Source organism: Pelobates fuscus, chromosome 4 (assembly GCF_036172605.1).
Source record: "Pelobates fuscus isolate aPelFus1 chromosome 4, aPelFus1.pri, whole genome shotgun sequence".
Taxonomy (NCBI): domain Eukaryota; kingdom Metazoa; phylum Chordata; class Amphibia; order Anura; family Pelobatidae; genus Pelobates; species Pelobates fuscus.
In genome coordinates this window covers 374197729-374218730 of record NC_086320.1, presented here as the reverse complement: position 1 = coordinate 374218730, position 21002 = coordinate 374197729, and the positions used below count along the sequence as shown (strand labels likewise).

General features: G+C 45.1%; 1 protein-coding gene across 3 annotated transcripts in view; it reads right to left on the bottom strand.

Annotated features, from left to right (window-relative positions):
• The window catches only part of ADCYAP1R1 (ADCYAP receptor type I), a 233279-nt gene that overhangs the window by 56587 nt on the left and 155690 nt on the right, over window positions 1-21002 (bottom strand). For all 3 annotated transcript variants that reach the window (XM_063452737.1, XM_063452739.1, XM_063452738.1), the window contains exons 6-8: window positions 4734-4772; window positions 2830-2933; window positions 2158-2255 (exon numbers count right to left, since the gene is read on the bottom strand). In XM_063452737.1, coding sequence (XP_063308807.1) covers window positions 2158-2255; window positions 2830-2933; window positions 4734-4772 — 241 coding nt within the window. The remainder of the gene's footprint in view (window positions 1-2157; window positions 2256-2829; window positions 2934-4733; window positions 4773-21002) is intronic.

Sequence of the window (21002 nt, the reverse complement as noted above, 5' to 3'; positions counted from 1 at the left end):
TAATGAGCAGGGCTTCATTAAGCTTCCAATTGTCAGGTTAGCATTTTCTATCCAGGTCGTGGTTCTGAGTTTTACACTCTGTAGCATTGTCAGGTAGTAATATGAAAGAAAAAAGTAATCAATGTGTGAGTAACTGGCATGGGGAGTGGGAGTAGTCTCTTCCATCCAGATGCATGGGCACCAGTAGTTCATTAGACGGTGAGTGTGGAGCAGTTTGCGAGTTGCCAGGTGTATATGTTTAGGCGTGGAGGAGGTGCCCATTGCACTGTCCATTTTTAGGTTCAGTGGACAGATGGAATAAAAACCTGCCTTGTTGCGCATTCGGGCATATATGTTTGCCGGTGTGTAGGTCTGTTCCATTATGGAGCCTGCCCACCTGCCAGAGTATCAGCCAGTTGGAAGGGGATTGATTTATGAATGTGTTTTTAACTATGTGCAAATTGTGAAAAATACTGAAATGGCCTCACTATTAAAGCTCTGAATGGCATCTACAGATGTCACTGCAAAAGCTGTTCAACCTGAGCGCTTAAAGAGACACCGTAGGCTCCATTCCATCTTATTGAATTGGCTATAGTGCCTGGAGTCCTCACGTGCTGTCCCTCCATTCAGTGATATTGAGCACTTTAATACTGAATAAGGGTACCTGGCCACCAACAGCCCAGCCCCCACTGGATGTATGGATAAGGAAGATTTTAAACATTTCATTCCTATTATACCAAATACAGCAATGAGCGGCTATTGTCAGCTGACACTCTCAGCCAATCTCTGCCACCCATTGCTGTTCAGGGTAATGCTTCTTCTGTAGTCCAGCCATGGCAGAGTGGGTGGGGTGCTGTGGACTTTTGTTTAGCATTAAATCATTAAAAAAGAGTTTAGCACAGCGCCACATATCTACACAAGCTACATTGCCAAGAGTGTCCCTTTAAAGCAAAATTATTTTCCAGGATTTGTAATTTTAAGAGGGACTCTAAGTACCTGTAGCGGTACTTACCTTATCCGGGGGCCGGCCGCAGTCCTCTCTTCAAGCCGCGCGCGGTCCTGCGACTGCACGAGCCGCGCGCGGCTCATCCGACTCTCCTAACAGGAAGACGGGCAGTGACCGCGAGATGCGGTCACGTGTCCCGCCTGCAGCTAAGAGCGCACCGCGAGTCTCGGGCGCGCTCTTAAAGAGACAGTGGGAGCCTAAATTGCAAAAAGGCTCCCATTGGCTCCTGTCATGCCAATCACCCCATACACCTACCTGTTGGGGGTGTGGAAGTGACAGGAGCCAATCACAATAGTTTGAAGGCTACTTATACTCACCCTTTTCCCTTAGTTCCTTGCCCTATCGTGGTTTCTGCTACAGTTCCCTTTAGTGCTTGTTGTGTTCAGTTGTGTTTCTCCGTATTTGACCTTGGCTTTGTATTCTGACTTCGTCTTCGCTTTATCCTTGTCTGTACTGTTTGCCGGCTTGCTGATTCCTGTGTACCAGACCGCGGCTAGTTCTCGTTTACGCTGTCTCTTTGTGCCCTTGACCTCGGATCGTTCCTGACTCTGTACTTCTCCTATTACGTCGAGTCCGGCCACTCTAAGGTCCGGTAGACGTATCTCTCCTCTGTGCTGTCTTCTGTTTGGCTGGATCCTGCGTGTAGGGGTATATTCTCGTTACAGTACCACAATAAATTTAGCTTAATGAAGTGGTTTTGGTGTATCGATAATTTTCATGCAGTCTTCATGCTCAATTCTATGCCATTTAGGAGTTAAATCCCTTTGTTTATGCAGCCCTAGCCATGCCAACCCCTCCCCCCCCCCAAGCTGAGTGTACTTCAATACCTCAAAAAGAGGCTGCATTATTTTAGCTACCCTTATTGAAAGGTGTATTTAATTTAAAATTTTCTGCTCTGTTATTTGTCTGATAGAGCCTGCAACAGCCTCCTGTGTGAAATAAAAGTTCAAGTAACAGAGCAGGAGATAAGAATGTTTAAAGTAAAATAATATAGATATAAAAAGAAAGCTATACAGCTGTCTGAAATCTGTGACAGGCCGTCATTCTGGCATGAATATATAAACTAATTTTAAAACTTCAATATCATTTTAACTGAACTGATCAAACATAATGAAAGGAAACGTCAAAACATCCATAGCTAGAACAGATTTTATTGGAATCTGAATACTTACCTAAAACGACACAGAATTACCATTGCTGTGGTGAGGGCAACAAGTGATGTACTGTACCCCACAGTGTATAACGCTTTTACAGACAGAAAGTAGGGATCCTGTAAATTGAGAAATTTGCTTTAGAAACAAAGAAAATTGAGCTGCAGGAACATATATAATAAAACATGTTTTTAGGCATTGGAATACTAACATCTAGCAATAACAGGAGACCAATTCTCTTTTTGCAGAATTGCTCAATTATACAATCTTTTATCTGTTATTAATACTAGTGTCGAGCGTCAAAGAGGTGAGGTTCTCCCTCACCACTGAAGGGGAAGGGATGTTTAAAAGGACTGGACATCACGAGGAGGGGGGGGAGAGGCCATGTTAAAAATGCACCAAATTCAGTGCCATAAAATGCACAGAATTCACATTTGCCATCTCAGAACTCTTATACCAGGCTAGCATATTTTAAAAATTATATAATAGGATAGTTGCAATAAACGTATTAAAAAATATATACTAAAGACTACTTTAAATCAACAAAGTAATACAAGTATAGAAGACATACAATACATAAATTAAATTAACATGGACTTCGTAATGTATCACAAGAAAATGCCACAAGCCCCATTTTAACATTGGATTTCACATTATTTATTTAGTACCAATTTAATGTTTTCAGCTTCCTACCTCAATAGGGCCTGTTTCGTTTACATCAAAGCCACAGGCCTCGGAGTAATGAGGGAATGGATCAGACCAGCCATTTTCTGTGCAGTTTCTGCTAATAACGCCCTCTGGAAAACGACACACACAAGGCATTCCAAATCATATTCATGAGAAATGTCAAGTATTAATACACTGATCACTAGCTCATGGTTTCCAGAAACCAGAGACGAAAATTAGTTCATTCAAACAAAGATTGTTTTTAACACTTTATCTACAGCAGTGGATCTTTGTATTAAAACGTCAGAGAAAACATAAACAATATGTCATTGCAGGACATATTTAACCCCTTAAGGACCAAACTTCTGGAATAAAAGGGAATCATGACATGTCACACATATCGTGTGTCCTTAAGGGGTTAAAGTGCAAAAAAGCAGAACTAATGTCATAATAAGGACTGTGAACACACTGCTAGCCGCTTCTAACCTGCCTGAAATTAAACTGCAGGTTCAGAGGGACTGTTCCAATAGAACTCCCAACGGGATTGATTTACAAGTGAAATGTTACTGCGATTTGGTATTGCCAGCAAGTGTATCTTACCAGAGATATCAGCTTTAAACACACTCCTCTGTAAAGCCCAACAGAAAAAAAATACAACCTGCACCATAAAGCCTAATTTATGGAATCGAGTAAGAAGTTATGGGTATAAAGTTACAACGATTTCTGGTATAAATCCTATGTTTCTCTGTGAATATACGCAAACCAAATTGCACGGATCAGAAATACAAATGAGCAAACATACTGGGTACTAGTGTATGCACCAAAATCACACACTGAAAGGATATTTACTCCCTCAACAGCCATCAAACACATATAAACCCCCCATATACACAATACATTCATACTCCATGCCTGCTACTCATAAACACTTGCAGGCCACCATCACACGGACCTAGAGTACCAGTTCTCCCTTGCCTTGAAATGCCATATTTCACCAAACAAATCACATCATATACAGGCTATATCTATACTACAGATTACAGACAATCAAATACTACATTCCACCATAAACACATGTATTACAGGCAAGGTGTGATTGTCGCCAACATAATCTTGCCTCCACAGAAGTTGTAGGACATCTAGAGACTTCTGTGGAACTTTCCAACCAGCTCAGCAACAGTAAGTAGCTTAGCCACTATTTTAGCTGCTGTTTTACCCTTCCCCATATATATATATATATATATATATATATATATATATATATATAATCATTGCTACTATACGTGGCTACGTTCTCAGTACAGAGTGGCTATGCTTTCTTCAGTGTCCAACTAATCATGGCATTGCACAGCATAGCTGTGTGAATGGTAGCAGTATAGTGCCACTCGTTGAGAAACTCTACAGTATGCCACAGAGCATTTGCACACTCAATAAAAACAAATCAATTATTTAAATGTGCCATTTAATTGCAAGAGCAATCAGTTTTAATATTTAAATACATAATGTACAAGCACAAGTAAAACCTGTCCGTTTATTATTATTAATTTAATCTAATACTTATTATTTCATGATAATTATTTTTTTTAATTATATTTAAAGATAATTTCTTCTGTCTTCCTTTTTACAGACAGCAGGTATTTCCTCGCAGACGCTTCAATTTATCACTTTGTAGAGAATGAAGGAAAAAAAAAATACACTTCTGTGATAAAATAAAATTATTTTGTTGAAATTCCAAGTCTATGAAGAGATATATTAAACTATTATTCTAGGGTCTCGTTTATCTATCACAAAGAAAGAATAAAAGAATGAATCTTTCATATCACGATTATATTAAATAACCTGTCAGTCCACTAGCAGTACATTTCTAAGAGTAATATTTATTAAAAATTGAATCTTTTCACGTTCACACTTATACAAATATTATATTTTACCTGACTGCAATTCTTCACTGTTTTCCAAACCCTCGAACTCTGTTAAAATAAAAGATTGCAATTAAGAAATGTCTAACCAAATGCATTAAAACTGGTTTAGAGCACACAGTTAAATAGCTAACCCCAGGTAAATGTATCTGTTGGATAAGACCAGTAATCTCACGGCATAGAGTAAGGGTACTCTATGTGTCTCCCCAGTTGGTTAAATAAGATGCTTGTCAATATATTTATTAGGTAGCATTGGAAGTGTAGATTCCAATCATACCAGTAGAATTAGAAAAAAAAGGACAATAAATACAGCTGAATGGTTAAAGGCGGGGATCTGAAATATGCTATTGGTGTCTGTATATGCAAAGAATGGGTCAAAATGAATACGCACCAAATTTTACTCTGTGAATAGTGATGTCCCGAACGGTTCGCTGGCGAATAGTTCCCGGCTAACATAGCTTGTTCGCGTTCGCCAAGGATGGCGAACATATGCGATGTTCGGTCCGCCCCCTATTCATCATCATTGAGTAAACTTTGACCCTGTACCTCACAGTCAGCAGACACATTCCAGCCAATCAGCAGCAGACCCTCCCTCACAGACCCTCCTACCTCCTGGACAGCATCCATTTTAGATTCATTCGGAAGCTGCATTCTTTTTTTTTGTATTATTTTTTTTTTTTTACAGAAGTGTGTTATATTTGAGCATGCTAGGCTGAACGTGCATATATCATGGCTAGTTGCACTGAGGGTATGAGTATATAGCAGTACATTGTTGTGAAAGATGGCTGTCATGTTTAGGGTGTAGCTTGCACGTCAGAGGCGGCTCTCTAATTAGGTGGTTTAGGCGGCCGCCTAAGGCCTCGTGTTGGCTGGGGCCTCGCCACTGACCGAGGACCTGACACCAGGAGGGGGCCTGGCGGCTTGCCCGGTATGCTGCCGGGTGCAAGGCCCCTCCTGGCTGCCCGGCCAGCCACTGCCGGTCTGCAGCTCTCCAGTGAGCAGAGCTGCAGACCATGTGTCTCACGAAAACCGGCCAGTCAGAGCGTTGCTGCAGGTTACCACGGCAACGCTCTGATGGGCTTGCGAGATTACATGGTCTGCAGCTCTGCGGAGCTGCAGACCAGGAGCAGTGGCCACCGGACCACCAGGGAGCCCACTGGACCACCAGAGACTAAAGGTAGGCTCTCTCACCCCCACCACACTCAGCCTCCCTACCACCCTCCCCACCACCCTCAGCCTCATCACCGCCCTCCCCACCACCCTCAGCCTCACCACCCTCCACACCACCCTCAGCCTCCTCACTCTCCTTACCACCCTCAGCCTCCTCACCCTCCCTACCACCCTCAGCCTCACCACCCTCCCCTACCACCCTTAGCCGCACTACCCTCCCCACCACCCTCAGCCTCCCCATCCTCAGCCTCCCTACCACCTTCAGCCTCACCACCCTCCCCACCACCTTCAGCCTCACCACCCTCTCCCCACCACCCTCAGCCTCACCACCCTCCCCACCACCCCCACCACCCTCTGCACCCCACCACCCTCAGCCTCACCACCCTCCCCAATACCCTCAGCCTCACCACCCTCCCCACCACCCTCAGCCTCACCCCCTCACCACCCTCAGCCTCACCACCCCACCAGCATCAGCACCCCCACCACCCTCAGCCTCAGCACCCCCCACCACCCTAAGCCTCAGCACCATCAGCCTCACCACCCTCCCCACCACCCTCAGCCTCACCACCCTCCGCCTCACCACCCTCCCCACCACCTTCAGCCTCCCTTTCACCCTCAGCCTCACCACCCTCCCCACCACCCTCAGCCTCACCACCCTCAGCCTCCCTACCACCTTCAGCCTCACCACCCTCCTCACCACCTTCAGCCTCCCCACCCTCCCCACCACCCTCAGCCTCACCACCCTCCCCACCACCCTCAGCCTCACCACCCTCCCCACCACCCCCACCACCGTCAGCACCCCACAACCCTCAGCCTCAGCACCCCCACCACCCTCAGCCTCAGCACCCCCCACCACCTTCAGCCTCACCACCCTACCCACCACCCTCAGCCTCACCACCCTCAGCACCCCACAACCCTCAGCCTCAGCACCCCCCACCCCCTCAGCCTCACCCCTCACCACCCTCAGCCTCACCACCAACCCCCCTCAGCCTCACCCCCCTCAGCCTCACCCCCTCACCACCCTCAGCCTCACCCCCTCACCACCCTCACCATCAACCCCCCTCCTTCTCACATCACCCCCTCCTTCTCACATCACATCACCCCCCTCACGCTCACATCACCCCCCTCACTCTCATATCAACCTCCCCTCACTCTCACATCAACCCCATCCTTCTCACATCACCCCCCTCCTTCTCACATCACCCCCTCCTTCTCACATCACCCCCGCTCACTCTCACCATCACCCCCCTCTCCCTCTCACCATCACCCCCTTTCCATCTCACCATCACACCCCTCACACCATCACCCGCCATACACACAACACACTTCAGTCTCAGACAAAAACGCAAACATGCTCACAGAGACATACATTCTCACACACAAGGATACTCTCTGTCAGACACACTCTCAGGACCATACACAGGTAAACTGTGCATCAATGTGTATATGTGACACTTTTTTGTTAGTGGGGCCTCATGTTTGAGTTTCGCCTAAGGCCTCATAACGTCTAGAGTCACCTCTGTTGCACGTTATCAACTGTGTATTTATATCAGCAGATCCACCACTAGTTATAAATCAAGTGTGAGTCTCCCCATGAGATGAGACTAGTGAATAACATAATACATGAACGGTTAAGGTAAAGGCATGTAAGGAACTACAACAATAAACTCTTTAGGAGGTGAAATAATGACATGTTTAAACGCTTGCTACTTTACGATTAGTTAATGTGCAGAGAGCAGTTCATGTGATCAAAGCATGGTGTGGAGGATCGGCTATAGTGGGGCATGCTTGGCAGGCTGCTGTTTACTGCTTGTGCTCATCCGATCCCTTCTGGGTGCCAGGTGCAGACCCTGGGAGTCCCTGATACCTGGAACAACAAAGGCAAGTCTCTGGCTGAGTGCCGGGTTCGCGGCTTGAGGTGGTGGAAGCTTGTTTTGTCGGGTGGTCGGATCTGTCCCGGTGGTGCTTCACGTCCGGTGCGGGATTGTGGTGGCTTAAGGTGGAGGCGAGTGCTTGACGTGGGGCAGGCTCTGCATTTCCTCCGGTCCCGTCTTCGACGCCTTTTGCGTTGGTGGATTTTAATGGGGACTGCTTCACTTAGCTGTGGTGGAGCTTGTTGGGGCTGTGGTGGAGCTTGTTGGGGCTTCCTGCTTGTTATTTGCTTCCAAAATTGATTAAAGAGTCTGTCCAGCTTAGACTCAATATCCTGCCATGCTTTGCTGGTACCAGGAGGACACGCGGCTGCCGCCATATTGGGAGAGTCGCAGATGAGTATGTCAGCCTGGGCGGCTGTGCTCTGTGCGTCCATTAGCTCCAGACAGTCTCTCAGGGGTGGACCGGGATAACCCCCACCAGTCCGAGGGGGGGGTAACGGAGCTCCTGCCGGGAAGTAGCTGCTCCTGGGCATCCCAGGATCGGGAGATCGTCCGCCTCTCTTGCCCGGTGAGCACCAGGCCACACTTGCCACGCGGAGGTAAGTAAGACTCTGTCGAGTTGCTGACTGCTATTAAGCATGTCGGGTCAGTCAGGTAGGAGCAACATTGCTGGGTCATCCCCTTCTGGGGTGAAATTCGCTTGTTGATAGCTGCTTAAAGTGAGATATTGAGGGAGCTCACACGAAGTGCGTCTTTCCTCCATGACAGCTAGGCCCCGCTCCCCGGAAGCTGCATTCTTAGTGAGAGGAGGGACAGTGTAGCTGCTGCTGATTTAATAGGGAAATTGATAGCTAGGCTAGTGTATTCAGTGTCCTGAAGGACTCATCTGATCTCTGCTGTAAGGACAGCACCCCAAAAAGCCCATTTTAGGGCGGAGCCAAGCAGCGTACAGGAGCAGTCGCCATTTCCTACAGCTCCTGTGTGCACCAGCCGATAACGCTGAATATCGCCAGCATCCCGCGAGCCACAAACCCCTAGATACCGGTGCTGCATTCAGGGCTGTCAGGGTACCTGTGGTCTCTACCTCCGAAAGAGGTAGAGACTTAGCTGTTCCTCCATCCAGACGGTCTGATGGCTCCCTTCCCCGCGGTCTATCCGGTCATGCTAGGCCGGCCGCGAGGGAGTGACTGCCTTTTACAGCATCTAGGCAGGAAGTAGTCATCAGGACACTCCCCCAGAACAACCTGTCAGTCAATGGCTGCAGGACCAATCAGGACGCCTTGGGGGCGTGGTTACTGCTCTGAACAGGGTATTTAACAGAGCTTCTTTCATTAGCTCATTGCCCTGTCGTGGTTCTAGCTTGTTCTAGTCACTCAGTGCTTGTGTATTCTATTATCCCTTTTGGTTTTGACCCGGCTTGTTTACCTTACTCTGCTTATCTCTGTTACCCTTGATTCGGCTTGTCTCTCGCTTACCTGTCTTCTGTTACCCTCGACCTCGGCTTGTCTTTGACCATTCTATACTGTACTACTTACGTTAGTCCGGCCATTCTAAGGTCCGGTATACGTATCTGGCTACTGTTTGTACTCTGCGTGTTGGATCCCTGTCCCGATCCTGACATTACGACAGGGCCAATGGATCCTGCAAGTACAAACAGTCAGCTGGCTGCTCCTGATCCTAGGTTTGAAGCCATGGATCACAGAATGGATCAGATGGCGCTTGCGCTACAGGCTCTATTAGCTTGTGCCAATAAACCACCAGAGGAGATACGTAATACCCCTGTTTCTCCTGTCGGTTCAGGTCTAGAGGTAGCCACAGTGGGTGCTTCTTCTCACATTACCCCCCCAGTACGCTATGGTGGGGCTCCTGAGAAGTGTCGTGGTTTTTTAAACCAAATTAGTATCCACTTTGAATTGCAACCTCGCTCTTATCCTACAGATAGGGCAAAAGTAGGATTTATTATCACCCTACTCATTGAGAAAGCTCTGAGATGGGCCAACCCACTATGGGAGAACGATAATCCATTAGTTTATAACTATAACGCATTTGTAGCTGCTTTTAGAAGAACATTTGACCCTCCAGGTAGAAAGGTTAATGCAGCCAGATTACTGTTGCGCCTGAGACAGGAGAACCGAACACTGGTGGATTATGCACTAGAGTTCAGGTCTCTGGCGGCAGAAATCAAGTGGAATGAGCAGGCGTATATGGATGTATTTTTGAATGGCCTATCTGATGTAATCCTTGATGAGGTTGCTACCAGAGAACTCCCTGAGAATTTAGAGGATTTAATTTCGTTCATCTCTCGTATAGATGAACGTCTAAGAGAGAGACAGAACACTCGAGAGGGGAACCAGAGACCTTCTTTTAGGTTAGCTCCCGCTGTTCCAAGTCCTGACTCCACGATATCTTTGCTTACTGAACCTATGCAGAAAGGGTATACCCGCCTCTCTGAGGAGGAAAGACAGCACAGGAGAAGAGAGGGTTTGTGTATGTATTGTGGAGCCAAGGGTCATTTACTCTCGAACTGTTCTAACCGCCCGGGAAACGCTCGCACCTAAGTCTCTCTAGAGGACAGGCCTTGGGTGTTTCTATTTTGTCCTCTACTCCTGATTATAAAGATCACAGGCTTCTGCTACCAGTTTCCTTAACTTGGGGGAAGGAAGTAGTAAGGGCTATGGCATTGATAGATTCCGGTGCTGCTGAGAATTTTATCGACCAAGCCTTTGCTAGTAAGAACAATTTCCCATCCCAGCTAAGGGAGACACCTTTGGCCGTTGAGGCCATAGATGGTAGACCACTACTAGACCCTGTTATCTTTCGTGAGACCATACCCATTAATTTAAATGTGGGTATCCTACACGTGGAGAATTTATCTCTTCTGCTCATTTCGTCTCCTTCCGTTCCCATAGTTCTGGGGTACCCATGGTTGAAAAAACATAACCCTATTATCGATTGGGAGTTAGGAGAGATACTCTCGTGGGGCCAGGGCTGCCAGGATCGGTGTTTGTGCAAGGTTTCTCCATTAGCTAATATTAACATACCGGAGAATCCTACTCAGTCCACAGAAAGACAAATACCAGACCTTTACCTAGACTTAAGGGCAGTGTTTGACAAGAAGAATGCCGATTCTTTGCCTCCACACAGGTCATTTGACTGTAAGATTAAGCTTCTACCCGGCACTATGCCTCCGAGGGGCCATGTATATCCTTTGTCTGTTCAGGAAAACTCGGTTCTAGAGGAGTATATTCGGGAGAATTTAGAAAAGGGATTCATCAGGAGGTCTTCTTCTCCGGCCGGGGCTGGGTTCTTTTTCATTAAGAAGAAGGATGGCACGCTGAGACCTTGTATCGATTACCGAGGCTTGAATAAAATAACTGTCAGAAATGCCTATCCTATCCCACTGATTACCGAGTTATTTGATCGTCTTAAGGGCTCCAAAATCTTCACCAAGTTAGATCTCAGAGGGGCTTACAATTTGGTGAGAATCCAGCAAGGTCACGAGTGGATGACGGCATTCAATACCCGGTATGGCCATTACGAATACACTGTTATGCCATTTGGACTATGCAATGCTCCTGCAGTATTTCAAGATTTGATTAATGAGGTACTTAGGGAGTTTCAGCATGATTGTGTTATTGTTTACCTGGACGACATACTAATACACTCTAAGGAGATTGAGACTCACCATAGACAGGTCAGAAAGGTATTACACAAGCTGCTGCAACATGGTCTATATTGCAAATTGGAGAAGTGCAGTTTTGATCAGTCTCAGGTAGACTTTCTTGGATACGTGATTTCTGGGGAGGGTTTTAAAATGGATCCTGTAAAACTTCAATCTATTTTAGACTGGCCCTTGCCCAAAGGACTCAAGGCTATCCAAAGGTTTATTGGTTTTTCCAACTACTATAGGCGCTTCATTAAAGGATACTCCTCTATCATTGCGCCTATTACCAATATGACCAAACAAGGGGCTGATACTAAGTTCTGGTCTAAGGAAGCTCTGGGTGCTTTCAAGACTCTCAAGGAACTTTTTGCCTCGGCTCCCATTCTAGTCCATCCTGATACGACTCTGCCTTTCTTGCTCGAGGTCGATGCCTCTGAGACAGCAGTTGGGGCTGTTCTGTCTCAAAGGTTAGGGGTGGATAAACCGTTACACCCTTGTGGTTTCTTCTCTAAGAAATTTTCTGGGCCTGAGAGCAGATATGACATCGGGGAAAGGGAACTGTTAGCAGTCATTAAAGCCTTAAAGGAGTGGAGACATTTGTTGGAGGGGACCCTACACCCTATTACGATTTTGACGGACCACAAAAACTTGTCCTATATTGGGGAGGCTAAGCGCTTATCCTCTAGACAAGCTCGTTGGTCCTTATTCCTGACTCACTTCAATTATGTACTGACTTACAGACCTGGTTCTAAAAACTCTAAAGCCGATGCATTATCTCGCCAATATGAACCTTCTACTGTACCTGAACCAGTTCTTTCTTCTATAGTTCCGAAATGCAATATCATTGCTAATACGAATCTCAGGATTCATTCTCCATTACTGGCCAAGATCATTAAGTTGCAACATCTAGCACCTAAACAGACTCCTGCGGGCCGTCCTTTCGTTCCTCCTGCTCTTCAACTGGAACTTTTACAGTGTTTACATAATAGCAAGATGGCGGGACATCCTGGTATCCGCAAAACTTACGCGTTGATCTCTAAGGACTTCTGGTGGCCTGCTTTACGGAGGGACATTGAGGAGTTCATCGCTGCATGTGAAGTTTGTACTAAAACCAAACAACCCCATACGCTTCCATGTGGATTCCTGCAACCCTTGGAGGTTCCAGAAAAACCATGGTCCTGTTTGGCCATGGACTTTATTGTCGATCTACCTATCTCTAAAAGACAGACTGTTATCCTCACCGTGGTTGACAGGTTTACTAAGATGGCACACTTCATTCCCCTGCCTAAACTCCCGTCTTCTCCCGAATTGGCAGAGATATTCGCTAAGGAGATTTTTCGCCTACATGGGATACCCTCTCAAATTGTATCGGACAGAGGCTCCCAATTTGTTTCCCGCTTTTGGAGGTCCTTCTGCTCTCAACTTGGTATTAAATTAAACTTTTCTTCTGCCTATCATCCTCAGTCTAACGGAGCTGCTGAACGTACCAACCAGAAAATTGAACAATATTTACGATGCTTTGTTTCTGAACACCAGGATGATTGGGTCGGTTTGATTCCTTGGGCGGAGTTTGCACACAACAATCTCGTTTGCGATTCTACTCATTCAAGCCCCTTCTTCATGAATTATGGTTTTCATCCGTCTATTCTTCCTTCGGATTCCCCTTCCCAGGGGGTGCCGTCGGTTGATGTTCATGTTGCCAATTTGAGGAAGTTGTGGGATCAAACTCGACAAATCCTTGTGCACAACTCTATGTTGGTCAAGAAACACGATGATAAACGTAGAAGGGCGGCTCCGGTCTTTGTTCCAGGTGATAGGGTATGGCTGAGCACGAGGAACATCCGTTTAAAAGTGCCCTCCATGAAGTTCGCTCCTCGTTATATTGGACCCTACAGGGTGCTGACCCGTATCAATCCAGTTGCGTATCGTTTAGCTCTTCCTAATACCTTACGCATCCCGAACTCGTTTCACGTTTCATTGCTGAAACCACTCATATGTAACAGATTTTCCTCCACAATAGCCCCTCCTCGCCCCGTTCAGGTGGAGGGTCAGGAGGAGTATGAGGTTAACTCTATTATTGATTCTCGAATCTCCCGGGGGAGAGTACAATATCTGGTTGATTGGAAGGGATATGGTCCTGAGGAGAGGAGTTGGGTACCTCAGGAGGATGTTCATGCTCCCCGTCTCCGCAGGGCGTATCACTCTCGCTTCCCATCTCGTCCCGGTTCATTCCGCCCGGTGGGCGTATCTGAGAGGGGGGGTACTGTCAGGGTACCTGTGGTCTCTACCTCCGAAAGAGGTAGAGACTTAGCTGTTCCTCCATCCAGACGGTCTGATGGCTCCCTTCCCCGCGGTCTATCCGGTCATGCTAGGCCGGCCGCGAGGGAGTGACTGCCTTTTACAGCATCTAGGCAGGAAGTAGTCATCAGGACACTCCCCCAGAACAACCTGTCAGTCAATGGCTGCAGGACCAATCAGGACGCCTTGGGGGCGTGGTTACTGCTCTGAACAGGGTATTTAACAGAGCTTCTTTCATTAGCTCATTGCCCTGTCGTGGTTCTAGCTTGTTCTAGTCACTCAGTGCTTGTGTATTCTATTATCCCTTTTGGTTTTGACCCGGCTTGTTTACCTTACTCTGCTTATCTCTGTTACCCTTGATTCGGCTTGTCTCTCGCTTACCTGTCTTCTGTTACCCTCGACCTCGGCTTGTCTTTGACCATTCTATACTGTACTACTTACGTTAGTCCGGCCATTCTAAGGTCCGGTATACGTATCTTGCTACTGTTTGTACTCTGCGTGTTGGATCCCTGTCCCGATCCTGACAAGGGCACTGTCCGGAAGCGGCCGATGCCTTTCTTTTCGACGCCGGGCAAGAAAAACCGCAAACGAGGCTTTGGGGCCTACCGCGCGGCCGGCCGGACGCACGCAACGGCAGGGGAACACTTTCTCTGGGGAGACCCGGACCTGTCAGATCTGCTACCACTATACCAGGCAAACGGAGAAATGGGGAGAAAATCCCAAAAAACGCCCGCGACCACAGCAAAAACACAGCGCGACATAGGCCAGATGTGGTCAGCCTCAACACCATCAAGAGACTCACAGGAGCCCTCTCCCACGAGAGACCCTACACCACAACAGACTTAAAGTGAGTACTCACCCCAGAGCCCACACCAGGCCACCCAAGACACAGCCAGCACACCTGGACACATGACCCCTGCCACAAAACAGGATATACAGGAGATGCTCATAAGCCTCCAATCAAACCTCAAGAAAATGTGGGAAGCTGATCTGGCAACACTGACCACAGAGGTACAAGCTGTTACAGTGCGCACCCAAGCTACTGAAGCGGATGTCGCAGCCCTGAAACAGGAATTCCAGGCACTGAGCGACAAGGTACACCAGTTACAAAAGGCCCAACTTGACACCAACAGACAAGTGAGCACCCTAGATGACAGAGGCAGGAGGAAGAACATAAAGATAAGGGGAGTCCCAGAAACCATCCCCTTGGAGGAACTGCCGCAATATGTGAGAAGGCTGGTGGAAACTCTCCTGCCTGCAAAGCGAGCTAAGTACTTTACGTTTGATGGGGTATATAGAATAGCCAAATCCCCCAGGGCCCCAACCGCAGCACCCAGGGACATAATCCTCAGATGCCAAACAGTAGCCGATAAACTAGGGCTAACAGCAGCGTTACAGGGAAAAACCCCGTACAATTTTGAAAACGGCCACATATCCTTTTTTCAAGATTTAAGCAGGGCCACCCTGCAGTGGCGTAAGAGCATGCAACCTCTCACGAGGACATTACAGGCGGAAAACGTAACCTATAGATGGGCTACCCCAAACACCCTGTGGGTCACGAAGGACGGGTAATCCTATAAGGCCACAGCCCTGACGGATGCTCCTGCACTGCTAACAACGCTGGGCCTACCCACCAACGGAACCCACACACTCGGAACACTTTGCTCCCGATCTGAAGCAACCACGCAGGAACTGAGAAGGAACACGAACCCCACCACCTGAATGGGACACTCATAGTCATATATCCCCCAAGAAGGAAAGAAGGGAAACCATTCAGCTGTTGCTGGAACTAATGGCCCCTCCAAAGCCGTTATTTGTTAATGTTGATATGTATGATTTATTTCTTATTATTTTTATTTTTTGTGGCAAACTCATAGCGAAGTAACTCACTTGCTGGTTCACCATACTCAAACACACGAGAGAGGCAACGAAATCTTTAAGGCCCTAGGCCTCTGATATACACGTCAGGCATAAAACAAATCCACAGATTGCCCCCCCCCCCAGGGAGAAGGGGTAGACACTAGAGGGATATAAGAGGGACACCATGTGACATTAGACCACTGTAGCACTAGACAAGCCCCGCATGGCAACCGACATCCCCACACTATCATAGTCAAGCAGCACGACTTATTACTTGCTCCTCGGACACGTAGCTTACACCGCCGTAACATATTGGAGCAATACCTTCATGACATACGCTACATTACTATACCCAGCGACTACAGACTAGCTCATCACGAGCTCCAAATAGAACCACACAGGACATGGCGGTACTATACAAACAACTAGGTCACCTCGTTATAACCACACAGTCCACCATCTCAACAAAATGTGCAAATTGAATGCCATACCTGATGTATAACTGTTACACTTTGACCACAAAGCAGTGGCACCTATGTATATTATGCTATGTTTTACGCAACATGCACCAAAAATAAAGAATTAAAAAAAAAAAAAAAAAACAGCTAGTGCAGCTTCACCATCTAGCAGATTTACCTTCTACTCCTGGCAACAAAACTGGTCTATATAGTCCAATAGTAAGGGAATGTGGTCAACCTGGTCTGTGTACAATTCTCGTGCTTGTGTGGAATTCTTTGTAGCATTATGGGAAAGTTAGCTGCAGCCAGAAGCAGAAGTAGATGGGCTAAATGGACCAGGCAGTAAAAGATTCATGGCTGCTGATCATCATCACTTAGTATAAGTGTAGCTGTGAATTAATTTAAAATCTGAGTTGCTTGAACTACATGTAGGATGGTTTAGTTGATCACTCAAATTGTTGTTTAAAAGATTCTTTCCTGCATTGATAAGAATAAGGTGTTTCACAGCTTTTTCTGCAGACAATAGATGCATCCTGTTTTGATGCCTATGGTTGACGTGTGATCATCTTTATGTGCTCGTAATCGTTTGATTCCTGTATACCGAAAATGTGCTGTAAATTTATTGCCAAGTCTTTTTTTTTTTTTAGATTTTTCTATCATTGTCTCTTAGTGTGAGTAGGGGTGTTAACAAAGGATGTTATTTTAATAATTTATTAACATTGATGCCTTGTTCCCTAAGAAGGTATGTGCATTCTTCGTATTGCCTCTTGATTATTAAGTAGCCCAATTACAGTAGAACATATCATTAGAACATATGTTATGACTTTTTTATTTTTTTTTTTGTTTTTTTTGGGTGAAATAGCTTTTTCTCAGAAGGCGTCTCTGCAGACAGCCGAGATACAGGAAGTGGGTTTAGAGAAGGGCGGTGTAGATAAGTAGCGCAGACCACCAGAGACAGTAGACCAAGGTGTGAGATGTGATGTGATATTTTCCACATATCGTGAGAGGCCATTGTGGCACAGCTCTAAAGTGTTTTTTGTTTTTTTTTACTCGCATACGTGTATGCGTGTGTTATATTGTAAGTCTTCACATTTACTCAATTCCAAGAATAATGGTTTTATAATGTGTCTTTACATATTCTTCAATAAAATATTTTGTTTATATGAAAAAAAAAAAAAAAAGCCCATTTTAGGGCTAGAACATCAGTCTGCTTTTTTTTTTTTTTCTGTGTAATCTAATGCAGTTGCTTGCCTGCCAGCGTGTGTGTCAGGCTCACAGCATATACTGTGCCCACTTGCCCAGTGCCACCACTCATATCTGGTGTCACAATAGCTTGCATTAAAAAAAAAACTTTTTTGACTGTAAAATAATAGCAGTCAGTTTCCTTCACACGTGTGCGTTTCAGGGCCTGCCAGGGCACAGTGTCACACCAGTGCAACTCATATCTGGTGTAACAGTAGTGTACATTAAAAAAAAAAACTAGAAATTTGACTGTGAAATAATAGCAGTCAGTTTCCTTCAAACGTGTGCGTTTTAGGGCCTGCCAGAGCACAGTGTCACACCAGTGCAACTCATATCTGGTGTAACAGTAGTTTAAAAAAAAAAATACAGGGGGCTTGTTGTCACCTTTCGGGGACCCTTGGTGTTGTACGTGGCTGGGTGGAGGAAGAGACCTTCAATGACATCAGTGAGGACAAGGAACGGGACATGGCTAGCTTGGTATTGTGCAAATGGACTGTTTGCGGTTGTTTGCAGTGTGTTAAACGGGAAATTTGGTCTGTCACTGTGAAGCGGGCGTAACCCTTACACTACCTGATCGATACAACATCATACCTGATGTTTTAAAGCACGTTATTCCAAACAATTTAGGAATGTTAGGTGATTTATGCCCTTTATGGATTAAAACCAGACTCTGCATCAACTATGTAATTTTCCATGGGAGTCTTGCCATGGATCCCCCTCCGGCATGCCACAGTCCAGGTGTTAGTCCCCTTGAAACAACTTTTCCATCACTATTGTGGCAAGAAAGAGTCCCTGTGGGTTTTAAAATTCGCCTGCCTATTGAAGTCTATGGCGGTTCGCCCAGTTCGCACGTTCGCGAACATTTGCGGAAGTTCGCGTTCGCCATTCGCGAACCGAAAATGTTATGTTCGCGACATCACTATCTGTGAAGTATATTGTTTGTATCACAGTATTATAATAAAATAGAATATTATTAGAAGGATATAAATCTAAAAAAGTGGTAGCAGAGGGAAAACATTAGACTTGGGATTAGAATTTGGGCCAATCAAGTGTTTTGTCGAATTCCTGAACTCCGAGCCAGGTATCCAAATTGCAGCCCACCTGAAAGGCTCAAAGCAGAATCTGTTTGGGTTGGCTCGTGATTCTGAATGTTGCCAAAAAAATCAGAAAAAGAGATGCCCGATAGGAAAAAAGATGATTGATGATAAGGTGAAAGAAGTTAAGTTTTATTCACATAACAAGTAAGAAGTAAGCAAGAGTGGTAAAAGAAAGAAACAGTAAAAAGGTCTATATTTAAAGGAACACTATAGTCACCTAAATTACTTTAGCTAAATAAAGCAGTTTTAGTGTATAGATTATTCCCCTGCAATTTCACTGCTCAACTCACTGTCATTTAGGAGTTAAATCACTTTGTTTCTGTTTATGCAGCCCTAGCCACACCTCCCCTGGCTATGATTGACAGAGCCTGCATGAAAAAAAAAACTGGTTTCATTTTCAAACAGATGTAATTTACCTTAAATAATTGTATCTCAATCTCTAAATTGAACTTTAATCAAATACAGGAGGCTCTTGCAGGGTCTAGCAAGCTATTAACATAGCAGGGGAGAAGCAAATCTTAATTAAACAGAACTAAATAGGGCTCTCTTTACAGGAAGTGTTTATGGAAGGCTGTGCAAGTCACATGCAGGGAGGTGTGACAAGGGTTCATAAACAAAGGGATTTAACTCCTAAATGGCAGAGGATTGAACAGTGAGGCTGCAGGGGCATGTTCTATACACCAAAACTGCTTTATTAAGCTAAAGTTGTTCAGGTGACTATAGTGTCCCTTTAAATATTATTATTGTTATTATATTTTATATAAATACAGATTTTTTTGATTTTATTTTCCCTTCTCCTCCTGTTTTTCCTTTTGCTGATTTCTTTCCTCACTTGATCTGGGAAACCAATGCCGGAGATGCTCCTATTAGTGTACTGCTAAATATTTACATAATATAATATTTTGTTTGTCAGTTTGGCTCATTTCAGCACCCTCGTTGTTTGGTTCCTGAATTGGAATCCTGGTTCTGAAATTCTACCAAGCTAAACCGATATCTAGCCGGTTTTGCAGAAAAATGTTCTAGTTTTGGAGATAAGGGTTTGGCCATGCCAAATATTCTCGCCGTGCTCAAGTCTAAAAATCATTGCTATTTTTAATAATAACATAATAATAACAGCAACAAACACCTAAAGATTTACCTAGTTCCAAAATGAATAAATAAATATATATTTTGTCTCTAGTACTGCAGGGGATTTAGTTCTCCAATATAAAAGATTTTAGGATTTTTGATCCACTTTGGCTCTCATTATGTCATCATACAGAAAATCTGAGAAGTCAATCATTACATTGTGCTGTTATGATTGCACCCTACAGAGGCCTTTATGCTGACCATTTCTGGTCCCAGGGATTGTCAGCTTAGGGCCTTCTTAGCCACTGATTTCTATTGCTTTTTCAGCCCATTGTCGCAGGTAGGGAGAGAAAAGGTTGCCATTACCCATCCTTAGTTTAGTTTCCCGCACTTAAGAGGAAAGGATATTCATTGTTTGTTTTTCTGAGGGCTCATTTGTTTTTTAAGAAGGGAAAATTATACTGTAGGTCCTAATTTAGGGCTAATTTAGTCAATTCTACACTGGTTGTGGAAATGTGGAGTTGGCCTTAGTTTGTATGGATCATATTTTTATTGGGTGCTCGGAGAGTCAAGTAGTTTAGTAAGAAGTAAAGGGGGTGCCAGCTATATTGCAGTGAGAGGGATACTATAGTCACCAGAACTACCACAGTTTTATGTAGTTATTCTGGTGTCTATAGCCTGTCCTTGCCATCTTTTCAATGTAAACATTGAATTTTCAGAGAAAAAGTAATGTTTGCATTGCTCACTATAACAGCTCTCTGTGTTTCACTCAGAAGGCCACTAGAAACCCTTCCAAGTATTTCAGCCATGCAATCAGTCCACGCTATACATGTAGACACTGAACACTCCCCAGAGAGAGCCATCTCTATGAGGAGATACTGATTGGTGCTGCCCCCAATGCTTGCCTCTGGGGAAGTATAGAGAGATCATCAATATGGAGTCTCAATGGATGATCTCAGTCAGGAAGGTAGGCTAGCACTGTGGAGACCCATTATGAGTAAATCTATCTTTTTTATAGCCAGCTGGGTAGGAGACGACACAATAGCATTAGGAATACATGTTTGTATACCTAACATGTTTATTTAAATCTCCAGAATTTGTCAATTAGACCTGTACTAAAAAAGTATGAGATATGCTCACAAATGAATGGCAACGTTTTTGACCAAGTGTCAGAAACTGTAAAAGTTTTGCCATCTTTGTGAATTCCTGCAAAAATAATTAAATAATTCCACTAGTTTGTGGAATCTTTAATCTCAGAGAAATAATTTAGAAACCAGTGCATAATGCAGAGTTTGCTGATAAAATGTGCATTGCGATTACAAAACATTTAAAAATGGATACATTAGCTTTCTCTAGCAAGAAGTCTATCAATGGCATTGCAATTGCAAAAAAATATTTCTCATGCCTTCGAACACCCCAACCAATTGGGAATCAACACGCCAAAGTTCTGTAGGAAACAGTCTTTTTCCCCCATCACTTGTTCTCATCTAGAGGAACCCTTAAAACACACTGATACAAATGGGGTATTGACACAAGGAACTTATGTAGTA